The sequence below is a fragment of the Megachile rotundata genome, chromosome 2, assembly GCF_050947335.1.
Source record: "Megachile rotundata isolate GNS110a chromosome 2, iyMegRotu1, whole genome shotgun sequence".
Lineage (NCBI taxonomy): Eukaryota > Metazoa > Arthropoda > Insecta > Hymenoptera > Megachilidae > Megachile > Megachile rotundata.
In genome coordinates, this window is record NC_134984.1 from 21,039,467 (window position 1) to 21,056,594 (window position 17,128).

The window sequence follows — 17,128 nt, forward strand, 5'->3', positions numbered from 1 at the left end:
TTACTTCCTCTGGAAATCATTATTTATTCATTTTAAAAATTGAACATTACTACATGAACATAAACATAAAACCATTATCCATCAACTTTCTTTAAAATCATTATTTGTGACTGCCTCTGGAAATCATTATTTATTCACTATTAAAATTGAACATTACTATTGAAGATAAAATATGTACAACTTTAGTAGTATGTTCTGAGTATGCTGATAGTAAGTTGGAATGTCTGATTAGAGAATTAAAATTGTGAAATCAGAGAACGTAATTTCTGCAAGATTTTTTCGAATGTGCGACGTTTCGCCGGACCGTAAATTGATTCGCTGTCGGGAGTGGTAAACGACAGTGTTGGAGAGCAAAGAGCGGACACAGGGATGAGACTGTGAATTCCTGGCGGGTTTTAAGGAAACCCCGGTTAGAGATGCTCCACGACGATTCTCGTAAATCCTAGAGAACGTACTTGTACGCGGTCTGATGCATTTCTTCCGCGCGATATACACTGTATCCTACTCTAAATCATCCCGATAAGACGATACGTTGGTCCTGAGTGCTCTGAAGAAACATTGAACGACTAAGCGCGCGCTCACCCTGTCGCCGAATCAATGAAGCGAGAGACTATGACAATTCGCCTTTCAACTGAAGATTTGGGAAATTTGAGAATTTAGGGGTTCGAGGATCTAGCAAATCAAGAATTTAGAAATAGAAGTTAATGGTAACTTTCATTTAGAACGAAGAAATATTTAGATATTTTAGAAATTTAATTAATTTAAGAAGCTTAAGAAATGAAGTATATTGAAGAATGTACTAATTTGAGAATAAAAGGATTTAGAATTGCGATGATTACGATTTATATTCATGACGATTGCAGTAACCCTTCAGTGCATAAAATATTCAGTCCCAATTATACCCGCAATATCCGAAGCGATTCCGTAAAACAATGTTAGCGATTCTTCCGTGTCAATGGGTCTCCCCCGAGCTTTCTTCATGTTTATTTAATCAAGATTCTACGACAAATGTCACGGTGTCTTCCTCCAGCCCTGCAGTGTCACAACCTGATGTCCCTGCACGCGGAATTAAAGGGGCGCCATCAACCCTCGACCCTTGCACTCCCATAAAAAACGAGCTACTTTACTTTTTACTTATTCTCCTTCCATGTGACTATTAATCCAAACAATTATTCAAGCGCGATATCAATCTTATCCAGTGGTTTCGCCTGATCTCTTTGAAAATAAACAAGTTCGGATCAGAGAATGCAATTCAATAACGAACACTGGGATCGAGAAATCGCTTTGCAGATCGAATCTTTTACGTGAGATCGACTTAGCAAGTACGTTCCTGGGACTCGTCCGACCCCTCGAAGCTGTCTGTCACTGCAGACTCCGGGGATGTCAGACAACGAACACGCGTGGAAAGAGAAAGGAAAAAGGGATGCCGGATAGAACGAGGATGAAACCGGGGTGTAAGTATTGTCCGCAGGAAATAGAACGAGGGTGGAGAAGGAGCGGAACGGGAGAGGTTGAGCTGATAATCCCGAGGAAGAAGGGCTTAGCGGCTAAGTTGTCGAGCTTATCTGACGTTGCTTTTTGCTTCGCGACCTAAGACGCGCATCCTCGCGATGTAAGACAACGCGTTGCTCCAACGGCCCGTAGAACGGGAAACCTCTTCTACTCGAGCCTCTAACGACTCCATTTTGCCGAGAAATCGCATTACTGTCGCTTAAACGGAAGATGAACGAAGTGGCATTGTTATTAAGTTTTTGTCAGGCTATATCTTCGGCTCATGTACTTTAACGCGAACAGTCGTCGAGCAAAACGTGATTTGCGCAAGAAAATATGTTGAAGAACACGATATTTCACAAGTGACGTGAAAGGAAAGACAAATCGATAGTTTTAATTGAGTCTCGTGCTTTTCGTCATCACCTAGCGATTTAATCATTTTCTGAACCGTCTAGAGATTGCGACCGATTCGGGACGTTCGTGCGAGACGCCGTGAAGGGACGCAATCTTCGTCTTTCCTCCATTTTCTTTACGATCCTCGCGTGTGTCATCCCAAGGGACCGCGGGAGGGTGAAGTTCCGACGTTGAGAAATGCAAACTGCGTTCTCCTCGAGGTGCGTAGTTTCGTCGTTTTTCTCCCGGAATATTTGTCTGAGCTTTTTTCGCCGTGGGTTTTTATCGATAGCGTGGCAATAGCACCCGAAGAATTATTATCGTCGAAAACGTCTTCGACCCCGGCTCTGTCTATGATTTGTCAACGGGACCGGGAACGTGTTCGGAATGTCTTCTTCAAACCGTATCGTGCAAAAACTTCTGTCTTCGGTTTCCAGCCTCTGAAATATATCTGGATATCACGCGTAAATGTATATTCTTGCAGCGACGGATCGAAAGGGTTGATCAACGAAACACGTGTCACTCATCTTAGTCTACTCGAGTTGGAGATCCACTCACGATCAACTCGCACCCTCTTGTCGCGACAATGAAGACGCTTATTATCGTTCGCGTATTAGTCGAAAAGGGGAGGAATTATTCGATTACTACAGCGTGCTCGAGAAGAGGGAAGATAATTGCATTAACCAAGAGTTTATCGACTCAAATTAGAAGACCAAACGAGAAAAGTTCCTCGATTAGCAAAGACATAAAAAGATCCTACTTCTTGTTTTCTGCTCGAAGTCTCGTACAATTCGTTTAAAACGGTGCCATTCCTTGGAACGAACATTCTTTTATTTAATCCATACTAATCTTCCAACGAACACTTAAAGTGTACAAGTATATGCATGGACGATATTTGGATACCTGATGATTCGAAGCGTGAAGCTCCCTTTAAAAGGCTGCAAGACGAGGGTACACGCACGTCGATATTCCGTACCGTGTGAAGTCTCCCTCAAGGGGCGTCGCGAACGGATAGCCGGCACGGGGGCGGACTGCATAAATTCGGAGGCTGCAATTGGCGCCCGAATACTTTTACAATTCAAATTATGGAAATCCCGCGGGTGTACGTACTAGCGGACGTCGTTCCTGGCGGCGCGTGTACGTCGAGCATGAGCGGATTTATTTCTCGAAACCAGCCCCCTCGGTACCCCTTTTCAACCGGCGTTCGATCACGGCTCACCTAACCCCGTGGTCTCGCTTTACCCTCGCTCCTTTTTCGAGGACAGAGAGAAAAAATGTATCGACCCCTCGTACCGGGGCCAGTGCTGGAGCACGATAAACGGATATCGCGATCCTCGATTCTAATTCTATAATTCCGTGCTTAAGCCCGGACACGGGTTTCGACTACGACAGTTTTATCTAAATCTGTGTCACGCGCCTAGTTTCATCCCCTTTAACGCTCTGCTCGAGCACGGCACGCAACTGGAGCGGATCTTTCTATTCGCGAGTGCAGTTCGCCTAGATCGACAATCCGAATTCCCTCGCTGACTTGTCGGCTCGAAACACCTGCATTTGGGGGACCAAATGGGGATACATGCTTTCGATAAAGGTACCAGGGGTAAAGGTACTAGGGGTAGATAATACAAATACAAAAATATAGAAGTAAGGATGATTTCTTGTTTGGTTACGTAGTGAAATAGACAATAGTATTATTAGTAGGGAAATAATAACTTCATTTAACATTTTAACTAATATTTTAAAGTTGTTGTTTGTAAACAATAAAATTATATTCGAGTGCAAAGGATTAGCACCTAAATTATTTTCTATTGACGCAATTATTTTGAACGGCTGTGATTTTTCAAACATTTACATAGTTCTCCAAAACGTACCATCTTGTTCCATCTCGAGTAGAATGAAATTAAAAAATGAATTATAGCGATCGATCAGCGACAGGGTCGGGTTAAATAATATTACGAGACATTGCAAAAATGAAATTCCCATCGGAAAATGACATTGGGCGGCTAATTTTCATGAAAAATCTGCCGCGTTCCGATCTCTCCCCTTCTCGAACCCTTTTACATTAATTCGTGGGCCAGGTAGTCGCTTTAAAAGCATCGGCCAAAATCAATATCGCCTGGACGGGATGGCCTTTTAATCAAACCAGAAACCGTAATCGCGGCCTACTCGTCCCCTCGCGTGTTTTTTTGTTCCTTTCTCCGCCGCTACCTGTGCCACCGGATCCTTTCTACGGACACGCGAGCCGCCAACGTATTTAAAATTGAAATTTACGCGCACGGTACGCGTTTCACGGGGCATTCCACGGCGGAGGGAAAAAAAGAACGCGAGTGTGACGGATAGGGGAAGGACATTTAGGGAACTTTGGCAGATTTAGATTTGCTCGAATGGAGCGAAACTTTTACGGTGCGTTTTATAGTTCTGCCGGAAACTAGGGATTATACTGGAACTCTATTCGAGTGACACAAACCTCGTTTGCTTTAATTATCTGGTAATGCCTTGGTCTGCTACTTTAGCGCCACCTGTGATCCTCTTTCTGCCCACTTTTGGTCCGTACACATTTTCATTCAAAGATCATTCTTATCCACTTTTGCAGTATGACCCAGTATGAGTTAACTTTGATTCAGTGTCGACTCCTCTTTCGTCCAGTCTTTATACTTTAATTTCTTCTATAATGTCCATTTTATCTGTGCTATTAAGCTATGTTTTTCTCCATGCTTCTTGTCCTTATTTTTGTGAAGGGATTCTATCTACAAGTGATCTGTATTACCTGCAATTTTCTAATTGCACCCTAACGAGGGACAGGTGAGATGACTCCTTCAGGACAGGTACCGTGGAACTACGTGAGGGCAACTCGTAGATGCACATAATGAGACGGTGTCCAGCGGCCAGAACGAGTTAATTAATCCTCGAGAGAGCTGGCACGCTCTGTACGCGTCGTTCGATAATTACTGGAGCAACTGCGTTCCTCACACTTGCACTCGTCGAGCTTTCTATTCCGTCGAACGATTTCCTCGACCGGTGTAGCAACCACCTGGCGCACCGACGGACGAGAGAAGAGAATCGATACGCTCCATTGTCACGACTCGAGAGAAAAGAAAAAAAAGGGGATCGCGTCGTCGAGCTAGTACCGGTCTGAACTTTATCAGAAATGTTAACGTTTACGGCTGACGGCGCTGGAAAATTGCCGCGCACCTCTGGAGAATCTCTTCGCGATGGCCTCAGAGACGCGTTGAGCTTTCTGAGGATCTCTCGAGCGTGTGCTGCGCGTGTGATGATATTTCAACAAAGGGTTCTGTAATGTTATTAGTTGAGGGAAATTACCGCGACCACTATGTTTATGCACTTATGAAATATTACGCAAAGAAATTTTTAACTATATCAACATTTTTTATTCTCAAAATTGAACATCAGGAAGAAAATTGAATATTTAATATAACATTCCTAGTTACAACGTTCCTATGATACTAGGTAATCTTTCGATCATTATTAACGCGACGTGAAAAGACAGCTTCAAAAGAAATATTTTCTATTACTGTGTCTCAACACATCCAGCCACTTTTCCCGTTTGTAATTGCTTAGCAATTCGAGCACGTCCAGAGGCGGAGTCGGGAGGCGTAACCTCTTATTGGCGTCACTCAGGTGGCTCGATTGTCGTACGAGTTAATTAGAATGTATTTCAAGGATCTTAACGCGTATTTGGTGTTACAAGATGGTTGGTCTCAGACAATTATACCGCGGACACCGTGAAACCAATTACCTATCGTCGACGTCCCGAATCGCGTCGAAAAAGTTCAAATATTTCGCACGTATCGTTCGAGAGGATCCCCGAGACGGAAGCAATTTTCCCGCGCCATCATGCGTAACGCTAACATTTCTGTTAAAGTTCTTCTCCTACCGGAGTGGCCCTTTTTTCCTTTTCTTTTACGTGAATTCACACCGTGAAATAAGGTTTCCTTCTGTTCGTCCGCAGCGCTGCTTTGCTTTAATCGTACGGTATATTCATTCTGCTTCGGCTGGAGAACTCGATTAAGCAGGCTCGATTTTATGCTTCTTCAATTATTCGAACTTCGATTACACGAGATCTTCATTATCCGATGGATCGGACACGTTCGAGGTGTCCGATTGTGGTAGACCGTGTTAATTAATTCGCTGATGGTGTTCGTTAATCGGAACGGCAAACGTTTTAATTTCAAGTGCTCTCGAAACGTAATCTTTTTGCACCACTTGCTACTGCGATTCCTAGCTGTGGATTAAAACTTTTTCGCTAATTGTCAAATGATTCGATGAATTATTTATTTTAATTTGTTCAGTTAGTCTTTAAAGCTCTATTAATTTCTATTGTAGAATATTGATTAGGGCTATCGCATTACACTTGATTAATCACGGTATCTGCGTGCAGTATCTACTCCTACAGGCATGTAGTATCTACTCCAATATCAAACACCCCAAATAGCAATCATCCTATATACCAAACATCGATCTATCGCTTCCAATTGTTTCTCGCAAATATAATGCAAATTTTAAAATTAAAGATCCTAAGCTAGTTTAATGCTTAGATTCTAGGAATTACCATGCTGTAATAAGAGTTGTAATTTGAAAATCAAACGAATAGTAACGCAATTAGCCATAAGGCTAATAAGCCGAGTTTGTTCCACTCAGCCAATTACATTCACTTTTAAAGGCAATCTCCGCAGCTCCTATATTAATAGAGCTCTAATTTAAAAATCAAACGAATACCGATCTAACAACCAGACCGAATGAACTCGTTCGTTTTCGTTCTCTCGTCGTCACTGTTGATTACCGGGCAGAAACGACCGCCTATTTAGAGCACGATCGTTCCTCCGGCGGAGATCAGAGACGCGGCCGACACGCCGAGTAATTATCCTCGAAACGGAAACGCACCCTAATCCTTGGGCCCTTCTCTCCCGATAGCTGGTGGTCCCGCGTGCACATTAACGGCATGTGTGCCGAGTGCGTGCGACGTGATTGATTTGCTCGGCGTGTGGCTAACTCGAATCAGCCTCGGAGACCAGCCACGTACACGCTCGCGCGAGCCATCTTGTGAACACGCGTGCAAAGACCTCGGTGCACGCAACCCACTTAATTATCTTCGTTTATTTGCCCATTCACGAAAAACACTGATTTTAGTCTTAATGTCTTTGACACTTAACCATTCTTAAAATGGGCTACAATTTTCAGTTTTATTTCTTTCTTTTTGGAACAGACTTTTTTTGTTTCTGGACTCATCTTTTCTTTTTGCCAGTACGAGTACTATTTGATAGTTGTAGTACTGATAGTACTTGGTTGTAGTACTATCTGATAGTACTTGGTTGTAGTACTATCTGATAGTACTTACTTGCAGTGCTATCTGATAGTACTTATTTGTAGTGCTATCTGATAGTACTATTTGGTAGTACTTACTTGTAGTGCTATCTGATAGTACTTACTTGTAGTGCTATCTGTTAGTGCTATCTGATAGTACTTACTTGTAGTGCTATCTGATAGTGCTATCTGATAGTACTTACTTGTAGTGCTATGTGTTAGTGCTATCTGATAGTACTTACTTGTAGTGCTATCTGATAGTGCTATCTGATAGTACTATCTGATAGTGCTTACTTGTAGTGCTATCTGATAGTGCTATCTGATAGTGCTTACTTGTAGTGCTATCTGATAGTGCTATCTGATAGTACTTACTTGTAGTGCTATCTGATTGTGCTATCTGATAGTACTTACTTGTAGTGCTATCTGTTAGTGCTATCTGATAGTACTTACTTGTAGTGCTATCTGATAGTGCTATCTGATAGTACTTACTTGTAGTGCTATGTGTTAGTGCTATCTGATAGTACTTACTTGTAGTGCTATCTGATAGTGCTATCTGATAGTACTATCTGATAGTGCTTACTTGTAGTGCTATCTGATAGTGCTATCTGATAGTGCTTACTTGTAGTGCTATCTGATAGTGCTATCTGATAGTACTTACTTGTAGTGCTATCTGATAGTACTATCTGATAGTGCTTACTTATCGTGCTATCTGATAGTACTATCTGATAGTACTTACTTGTAATGCTATCTGATAGTGTTATCTGATAGTACTTGTAGTACTATCTGGTAGTACTTAATTGTAGTACTATCTGTTGAACAACTTGTATCGAAACAATGCCTCCAGCATAAAAATAAGAACTTCCCTGAGGTATTTAGAAACGCCTTCAAGACGAAGGCGATCAACTTTTTGCAACGCTGCCTACTAATGAGCAAACACTCTCGGGATATAGCTGTCTTTAATATCACTTTGCTGGTATTAATATTCAAGAGTCACGGTGCTCAGGATTTCAACATGAGCATTTAGTATTCGATGATTCTGATTTGCAAGCCAACGGAGCGGTTTATTGCCGCCATAATTTGCAATTAGGATAATAGAATGACATATTGCTATCACGATGATTAATTTCTTGTTTAAGTGGAACATTAAGCGGAGTCAAATATCCAATAAAATTACATTAGCCATTCAAATTAATTCTGTAACTGATAGTTTGTTTGAGCAGATAATTAAGCATAAATAGTGCAGATCGTTGTAGTAGGTGTGTTTATCGAATCTTATGTATTTTATACGTTGTGGTGATGTATTATTAAAACCGCCATTTTGTATGGAGATGCTGCACGATGACAATATTAAAACTGTGCGTGGACAAAGTTTATATAGTTGGATTCTCTGTAATTCTCGAGCTTTTGAAAATTTACGTGGACATTAAAAGCAGAGATTCATGGAACGCATCGTTTATTAGTCGTTTCAGAAGACTCGATACGCGAGCGTTTTCAACGAAGCACGGAAATACGAGTACATATACCTTCTAGGATCCTTTGATAGATCGTTCACGGGTTAATGTTAGGCTCGTAACAAAACCATGATACTGGGAATATAAGGATGAACCTTCCGATTACGTGCGTTTACCGTGGCGAGAATAAAGAACACGAATAAAGTACGTGCTCGTTACGACACGGAATCTCCTCGTAAAGTTTTTATGTTTTTGGTTCTGATTCTGTTTCTTCCATGTATACCGAGTTAATTACTTCGTAGTAGAAATGATATACAATTCAGGCCGTAACTCGATGATTGAATATCGTGTTTGTTTTAAATGCGGGAAAGACAAAACGAGCCTAACTTGGACTTCTCTCCTTTTAGTGCACAAGTAATAATAAATATGCAAGTTGGAAATTGTTCATCCACTCAATAAGAAAATAATTTTTCTTTTATAATCTCGTGACTCTCCTATTTTTAATTTAGTAATTTGACAAAAAATATTGAAGGTTTAATAGAAAGAAAATCTTTTCAATTTTAGAAACGATTTCATTGTTAAAAGTTGTAGGATATAAAAAGTATTATTACACACCATTCTTTATGCAATATATCATGTATCATACAATGATAAAGTATCATCCACTGCTAACTTCCTATTGACTACTAATCTCACTAGTCAGATAGTCATTCACTATCTTACCAATTACTGGTTACTTGTATCGACAGCTGTAAATGAAAATAACTGTAAAGCAGACAAGCTACACTTTTTAGTTAGGTCGATATGTAGCTGTTTTACACTCTTTTGAAATTGTAGTTTCGTTAATTCCCCGCAGCGCCACTAGATGACGTCACGTGTCTTGTTCCGCCATCTTGCGGTAGAAATGAGAACTAATTAAACCGCAGTTTCAAAAGTGTGTAGTTCACCCTGTTCGCCGGAGAGATGGCGCCACTTGTTCTATTTTCGTAAAAATACAATTAATATTGATTTTATTGATTAATATGCTATATATATTTATCACATATTTATTACTATTGATTTTATGCTGTTTGCAATATATCCCGAGGATCCTAAAATACGTATTATCTATTCAGTTCGCACACTATATTGTCCACCGTCGGGAATATAGAGAATCATCAATAGTAAAACTTTTCGTTCGAGTTTTAGTCTCTAGCACTGATGGCGCTGTGATATAATTTTAGATGAAGTAGGTTGTGACACTTGAATAATAAAGATGTCTCTTACATCGTGAAGCAGAAATTTGTATTTCGTGATAAGTCTATTCTATTACTCATCCACGGTAACCTAACATTGCAAAGCCTAGTTAAATCTATTCTATACCTCCTCTATGGTTATACAAATATATTTATTTACATTGTATGCCATTTAATTAATAAGATTAACATTAACGTAAATAGTAATATTTTGTACTCGATATTATTCTGCTGTTATGTTATTAATAAGATGATGGGTACAAACTTGATATTTTTGAGAAATCTTAGCATAACCTATATATAAGCAAAACGGTATGTATTTTCCTATGTATGTAAATGTTGTATTATACAGATTTTAATTAAAAATAGTAGACTAATAGAAGTTTTGATATATGCTTTTATATAAATTTATATCAACAATACTTATACTAAAGAATTTATTATTAAACTTTGATTTAGAAACTGTCTTGAGTTTCTAAATTATAAATACTTAATAATTTGTGATTTGTTTATTACAGATATATATTATTTATATTGACAAATATATGTAACAGAAATGGAAGAATTGGAATTAACTGAGGAACAGAAAAAATTTTTAGAAGAATGTGAAGAAGAATTCAAAGACCGTTACACAGAAAAAGATAGTGAATTTATGAAAATGAAAAATATGAGTTTAATAACACCACCAATTGTTGAAACATGGCACAGTAGAGATCGCAGCAGACCATATGGACGGCATTCACATCATCAAAATTGGCGCAAAAGGAGATACTAGACATTCATTTTAAATATTGTTTCTTTTCATAACTCCAACTCACATTAATATTTGTACTTGTATAAATAAACATTTTTTAATGAATTTCTTGAGCAACGGATGTATTTATTTCTTTAACAATTATGAAATCTTAAGAGAATTCTGACAGATGATTGACATTCAAACACTATACAATTAAGATTTAGGTTATATAAGCATGGTGACTTAACAGTAAAAATGTATGAAAATATTCAAGTTTAAAAACAAGTAATCTGTCGGTGATTTATTAAAAATTTAATGAACAAAATTTATGTTATTCGATAAAATTTTATTTCTTAATAACCTTTCTGTCAAGGGCCCTATAAACTCTAGTTACGGCTCTGGTAACAGTAATAATATAAATTTAAAATGCCTCGATGAACATGTATATAATGTTCGTATGTATTAAATATGATGATCAGCTGTTACAGTGTAACTGCGAAACACGTGTTGCTTTTGTTTTCATTTCATATTATTAAAATTGATTGAACAAAGGAAGACTGCAATATGCTGTCGCTGTATGCTTAAATATATCGTTTCAATTGAAAGAAAGATTGCTAGTTAATGAAGTACTTAGTCACGCTAAATCTTCGGGCAATATCTATCATTGACTGAATTAAACAGTGTATACTTCGCAGTCATTTAACTGATCATGTACTTTCACGTTTTATTTATTGGTCTATATCTAATTCCCAAATTTAAATTACTTGCGTACTTAACGTGTAACAGTATCTGATATGTGCATATTCAGTAAACATCTGCGATGACGCATGGATCAAAAGTTTTTCAGTTTGTAATGATAGATTTACTGTGTCTGGGATACTCTCAAACGTGTATGTGCATACATTTTTAAAGAAAATTATCAAGTGTGAAGTACTATATTGTAGCAGATTATATTTATATCTAACCTTCTTTTTTGTTTTATAGAGGTGAATAAACTTGTATTTCCTGTTTTTAAAATTCGAAATCGTAAAATATGTGCGCATTTTGTGTCTTTTATAAATATATGAATATATTGAGAATCTTGTAAAATGTACAAGCAGTGAAACATTCTAAATCTATACCTCATCATCAAATGATATTTTATATTTTAAATTAAAGAAATTAAATCTTATATTCAAACATTCAAAATAAAAAATTTATAATTATATAAATATTATACTTTTATTTTTAATGGATTGGTGCAAGAAGTTACTTCATAGAAGGTAAAATAAAATACAATATGTGTGGATGTTTAATTTTTTGTATTATTAAAGCATTGAAATTCTTTTAATATAGGAACACTATTCCTGTGGACGATGATCTGGAAACTGTTAGCGAAAGAAAAAAGCGATGGAGGAGCATCTATGTTATATATTTTACTATGTTTCTCATGTCTCTTGGTTTCAGTATTATTCTTACCGGAGTATGGCCATATTTGGATAAGGTAAGTACAATGAAGAAATACAAGAGTGATTCACAATGTATAATAATGTAATACAATTACAGTTAGATAAAACAGCTGGTAAGGAATTTATGGGATACGTGGTTGCAGCTAATCCTCTAGGGCAAATGCTGTTTTCGCCTCTTGTAGGTTGGTGGGGAGACAAAAGAAAGTCAATAAGAGCTCCTCTTTTAACAACAATAGCTCTTTTTATATTTGCATCAGGAATGTATAGTGTTCTTGAAGTTCTTCCGGGTAATCGAAAAATGCTCATGGTGGCTGCTAGATTTTTGGTCGGAGTTAGCTCTGGTTAATAATTCATCTAATGTTACTGTTATCAAACACCATCTGCATCTCTGTAATGCATTCATATTTTATTTTTAGCTAATATTGCCGTAGCAAGGTCCTATCTTTCTGCAGCTACAAAATTTGCTGAAAGAACGCATGCTGTATCTATGGTGTCTCTTGCACAGGTAATACAATTTAATCTCTTCCCTCAAGTTAAGTTAATAATGCTTGTTATACAATCTGCTTTAAAACTTGTTAGGTATTAGGATTTGTGGTAGGACCTGGTTTACAAGCAGCAGTTACACCTCTTGGAGAGAATGGTTTTTATTTTATAAATTTACCTATTAATATGTATACTATGACTGGTTGGATAAATGTTATTATGGGAGTTCTTAACTTTGCTTTATTTCTTCCATGGAATTTCACGGAATATAGGATAGCTATTCGTGAAGCTATGAGAAATGAAGGAAAGCAAACAGGTAAAATGTACAATAACAGCAAATATAAATAGATTTTAGTTACCTTACTGAGCAATTTGTATATCATCTACAGAAGAAGAAACGTTGAGGAGTATAAAACCTGACTATGTAGCAACTTGGACATTGATATGTGCTTTTTTTGTCTTAGTATTTAATTTCGTTCTTATTGAAACGTTAGTACATTAATTTTGATTGATATCATTTATTTTGTAGATATCGTATTTTACATTTTTTTGTTCCCTTATGTAGACTTAGTACGTCTTTAACCATGGATCAATTTGCTTGGTCAAAATCAGAAGCTTTATACTATATTGGTATAGTAATGAGTGTTGGTGCCATTGCATCCTGTGTCACATTTGTTATGATTGAACCTTTATGCAAAAGGTATATATTTGTTACATAAGTATGTTGTAAATAATTGTTGTATTTATTTTTAATATATTTTTTTTAGATTTAATGAACGTAAAATAATGTTGTGGGGTGGATTCCTGTTTATGATAATAGGAAGAGTACTTTATATTCCATGGGGGCCTGATCCACCACAAATTGCTTATGTTGAACGTAAGTACTTCTGAAAATTTATTTTAGATGTAATATGTTTTTGAACTTTATATTTTATAGAGTATAGCAATATGACAGAGGGTGTCAATAAAACAGATATCTTAGGATGTCCAAGTACTCAAAAATGGTGTTTCTATACACCGCGACTCACGATTTTACAATGCATTATTGGATTTGGATTCACTACTATAGGTTATCCATTAGGTGTTACTTTAATACAAACTATCTTCAGTAAAGTATTAGGACCGCGGCCGCAAGGCGTTTGGATGGGATTCATGACAGGTGCTGGATGTGCATCTCGTGTATTAGGTCCAATATTTGTTAGCGTGATTTATACTCGTTTTGGCCCATATCATACAGCTGGTATTACCGGTTTAATTTTAATATTATGTATGTTATGGCTGCAAATTATAAATAAACGATTGATTCCGCCTGATGGATCTGTTGTAAAGGTTGCCAAAGATATCGATGTTGAAATTCCGTTGGTTCATTTGAAACCTAATGATGCTCAAGAATTAAGTGATACACAACAAAATAGCAGAATAGAGGAACGCGATAAAATGTAACAATCGCTCTGCTTGAAGTGCAATTTTACTTTTATAATTATGTGTAAGAATATATCTACATATATGTATATGTAGACTGCCATTCAAAGTTGATAGAATTATATCATAAAATGTATTTTTTTGACGAATGTTTACAGATTTTTAATATATATTTTACACGTATAAATATGTAAATTGTAAATGAATATTCTTACGAATAATCAAGCAATATGAACAAATCATGTGATTTGAACAATGCAAACAAATCATTACAGGAATTAATTTGCTCAATATAAAATTAGTTTATTTCCATATTGGAATAATATAAGATTGCAAAATAAAAATGTTTTAATGATATTAAATATAATATCTGCTGCTAATAAAAATATCTAAGTTAAGTTAGGTTATGTATACAAAATTATATGTGAAAAATGCAAATTTTTACGATTTTGTGACTACTATAGACAGGCAATTGTTTATATGTTTTGAGTTTCAACAAATATTTATATCAGAATGTAAAGACTGATATTAATAGCAAACATCTTCCGTCGAACAAATTATATTTGATTATACTTGCCAGGATCAAATAACATGAATTTTAAAAATATAACAATTTCTTTATGTTGATTTTATTTATTCAAACTTTTTATAAAAAAAATGTTATATTAATTTGTATAATTAAGGATTTGGATAAAATAAAAATGATATATTCGTACATTTGTAGAAATTAAATTTGCTTTAATTCCATTTCATAGAAATTAATATAAAAATTTACTTAGTGGAAAAAATCGTAATCAAATTGTCCTTTGATCGTGTAAATAATAATTATTACATTTTACAATTTTTATTATGAAAATCGTAAAACATTCAATTGTATTTGTATCTATTATAGAATTATTATCTATCATATCCACCTATGACGTTACTCTTAATACAGGTTGAGAATCAAATTTTTTATATAAAATGAAACAAATTACTATAAATACATACATTTTGAATGAATGCATGTTCTTATAGTATATTGTAGTACTATTATAAGTTATAAAAAAACCATTAACACATGTCCTTAGAAATAAACGGCAAAATTGCTTCACGTTTCATATAAATTACATTTACAATTATAATTAGTCTTTTTTCTTTGGCTTTTTAGGATTACGCGATCGGGATTTAGCTTTACAAAGAGGACATATCGGTGCGTTTCTATGAATTTGTTGATGACACGATAAACATGATTTCATAGGTGGTGGTTGTTGCCTAAAAACAAAGAAATACAGTAGAATAATAATATGTAATTACACTTGTTTCTATTTCTGAACCCATTTGTATCCGTCATTGGAATATTATGCACATGACGATCGGTACTTATTCCGCAAGCTTCGACTTTCATTTATCAGTGCTGATGTCTGAAGTCAGTAGTATAAGTAGAATCGTGATGCAAATGGGTTAATGTTTCTCTTGAAGACAATTTTATAAAATCAAGTATATTTCACCTTTAGAGTTTAGCAAGATATTTTAAGCTCTCAAAAATTTGTTTCCGAATCTTAATATAAAATTATAATTGCATACAATAATAGAATATTAGATAATATGAATTAAAACGACCTTAATGAATTCTTAGTGATATTGCTTATGTTTCAATAATGAGCTTTATACTCTAATGGTTGATATAACTAATTTGATAAATTATATCAGATTTACATGCATTGTTTAATATATAAATATATGTATGTAATATAAAATCGCGATATACCAGTGGTACCTGAATGTTGGAGCTGGTGGACCCGGGGCTGGTGGTAATGGTCTTGGTTCTGGCTTACTTGGACCCTGAAGAGGTTGAGGTGCAAGAAAAGGGGTGGAACCACCTGGATGACCAGGATGGTGTAAAGTAAGCGGAGGTAATAAATCATCTCCTCGTACTTCTACCCTCCATTCTGCTTTTTGCATGGGACGTTCAAAATAACTATAAATAAACAATTTATACAATTACCAAAGAATTCAAAATTGCTTATACTTTCCTGTAATTAATTTAAGAAAAGAAACAAACTCTGGCGAAATAAGATCAGATTCTGTTTCATATAATTCTGGTAATCTCTCCAAACCCAAAAATTCTCTGCGCATACGATCGACATCATGTTTTAAAGGTTGATACTCGTTATTATGAATCAACTTAGCAGTTTCCCTTGCTTTATTCCTAGCTTCCTCTGCTTGTTTAATAACAGCTTCCATCTGAAAAGATTACATATGACATTGTTTATTAAATATATCACATTAATGACATGTTTTATTATACCGCATTAATATCTGCATGTATTTGTCGTAATTCTTCGACATGTGCCATTTTCTCTTGCATAAGGAGATCCATTTCCTGTTTATATTCTAATAAACATTTTTCTTCTTGTTCAGTCTGTTCAACCTCTTGCAATATCCTTTGTTTCATTTTCTCCAATTGTAGGGTCTTCGTTCTGACAAAATATACAAATTTCATTTTAATTCACGCAAATATTTGACAAGTATATATTCTACTCTAACGCAGACTGATGTGTTCAGTATTATGTAAAGGTGTTTCGCTATTTGTATATCTTTCAAACATTTCATTGAATTCTAAAGAAAAGTGTTCAGAAGTAAACACATTTAAGTACTTGATATCTTTCAACGCCTCCAGTTTAGCAAAAATAACTGTAGTTTCTGTGACTGACATCGTTAAACGGTATATTTGACACTTTTTGTTTAGACCAGCTTTGTCAAACGGAAGTCAACTCGTTTATTAAATAAACGCCGCGAATTCAGGAGTGTAGTTCCTTTTGTCAAGGCATCATGTACAATATATTTGAGAAAGAATCGTTTCAATATTACGTATTTAACGCTTTCATCTGGAATCGAACGGAATCGTCTCACTTCTAATTATATTTTTAAAAATTAACCAACAGCATTGACACATAACACAATGAACATAATTTGTGTCATGAACTATAACCATAAACATGTTTCGGTAGATCAGACAACAAGTATTCGAGTGCGGTCGACGCGAACGTCATCTGACGATGCATTTCTAAGATAGGATGGAAAGGCTGGTAAGTTTGAAATTTAAACTGCAGTAAAATAGAATTGGGCATTATTTGAACATCTTCAAACTAGAATGATGTTTAAGAA

The 17,128-nt window shown here is 36.0% G+C and overlaps 2 protein-coding genes across 4 annotated transcripts; one reads left to right on the forward strand and one right to left on the reverse strand.

Moving 5' to 3' along the window:
- Positions 1-11,037: 11,037 nt before the first annotated feature.
- On the forward strand, positions 11,038-14,693 carry Cln7 (CLN7/MFS domain-containing 8). The gene is made up of 10 exons (XM_003706744.3): positions 11,038-11,515; positions 11,610-11,887; positions 11,961-12,108; positions 12,171-12,414; positions 12,490-12,578; positions 12,653-12,872; positions 12,946-13,045; positions 13,122-13,256; positions 13,324-13,433; positions 13,494-14,693. Exons 2-10 carry the CDS (start codon positions 11,856-11,858, stop codon positions 13,997-13,999), a joined length of 1,584 nt encoding a protein of 527 aa, XP_003706792.1. The 5' UTR covers positions 11,038-11,515; positions 11,610-11,855; the 3' UTR covers positions 14,000-14,693.
- Positions 14,692-16,986, reverse strand: LOC100881765 (zinc finger C4H2 domain-containing protein). 3 transcript variants are annotated; one of them, XM_012293499.2, is made up of 5 exons: positions 16,832-16,986; positions 16,269-16,440; positions 16,023-16,204; positions 15,729-15,938; positions 14,692-15,232 (listed from the first exon to the last, which is right to left on the reverse strand). In XM_012293499.2, the coding sequence occupies exons 1-5, from the start codon at positions 16,846-16,848 to the stop codon at positions 15,103-15,105; spliced, it is 711 nt and encodes a 236-aa protein (XP_012148889.1). In that variant the 5' UTR covers positions 16,849-16,986; the 3' UTR covers positions 14,692-15,102. The 3 variants fall into 3 exon arrangements, with proteins under 3 accessions (XP_012148889.1, XP_012148888.1, XP_003706794.1); XM_012293498.2 differs by having other exon boundaries at positions 16,618-16,959; XM_003706746.3 differs by having other exon boundaries at positions 15,738-15,938; positions 16,618-16,958.
- Between the last annotated feature and the right edge of the window lie 142 nt (positions 16,987-17,128).

Coding starts and splice junctions, on each gene's coding strand:
- Cln7 (XM_003706744.3), top strand. CDS start 11,856: ATGGATTGGTGCAAGAAGTTACTTCATAGAAG. Junction 11,888..11,960: donor AAGAAGTTACTTCATAGAAG/GTAAAATAAAAT, acceptor CTTTTAATATAG/GAACACTATTCCTGTGGACG. Junction 12,109..12,170: donor TATGGCCATATTTGGATAAG/GTAAGTACAATG, acceptor ATACAATTACAG/TTAGATAAAACAGCTGGTAA.
- LOC100881765 (XM_012293498.2), bottom strand. CDS start 16,676: ATGTCAGTCACAGAAACTACAGTTATTTTTGCTAAACTGGAGGCGTTG. Junction 16,441..16,617: donor GAGGCGTTGAAAGATATCAA/GTACTTAAATGT, acceptor ATATTTTGTCAG/AACGAAGACCCTACAATTGG. Junction 16,205..16,268: donor TACATGCAGATATTAATGCG/GTATAATAAAAC, acceptor TAATCTTTTCAG/ATGGAAGCTGTTATTAAACA.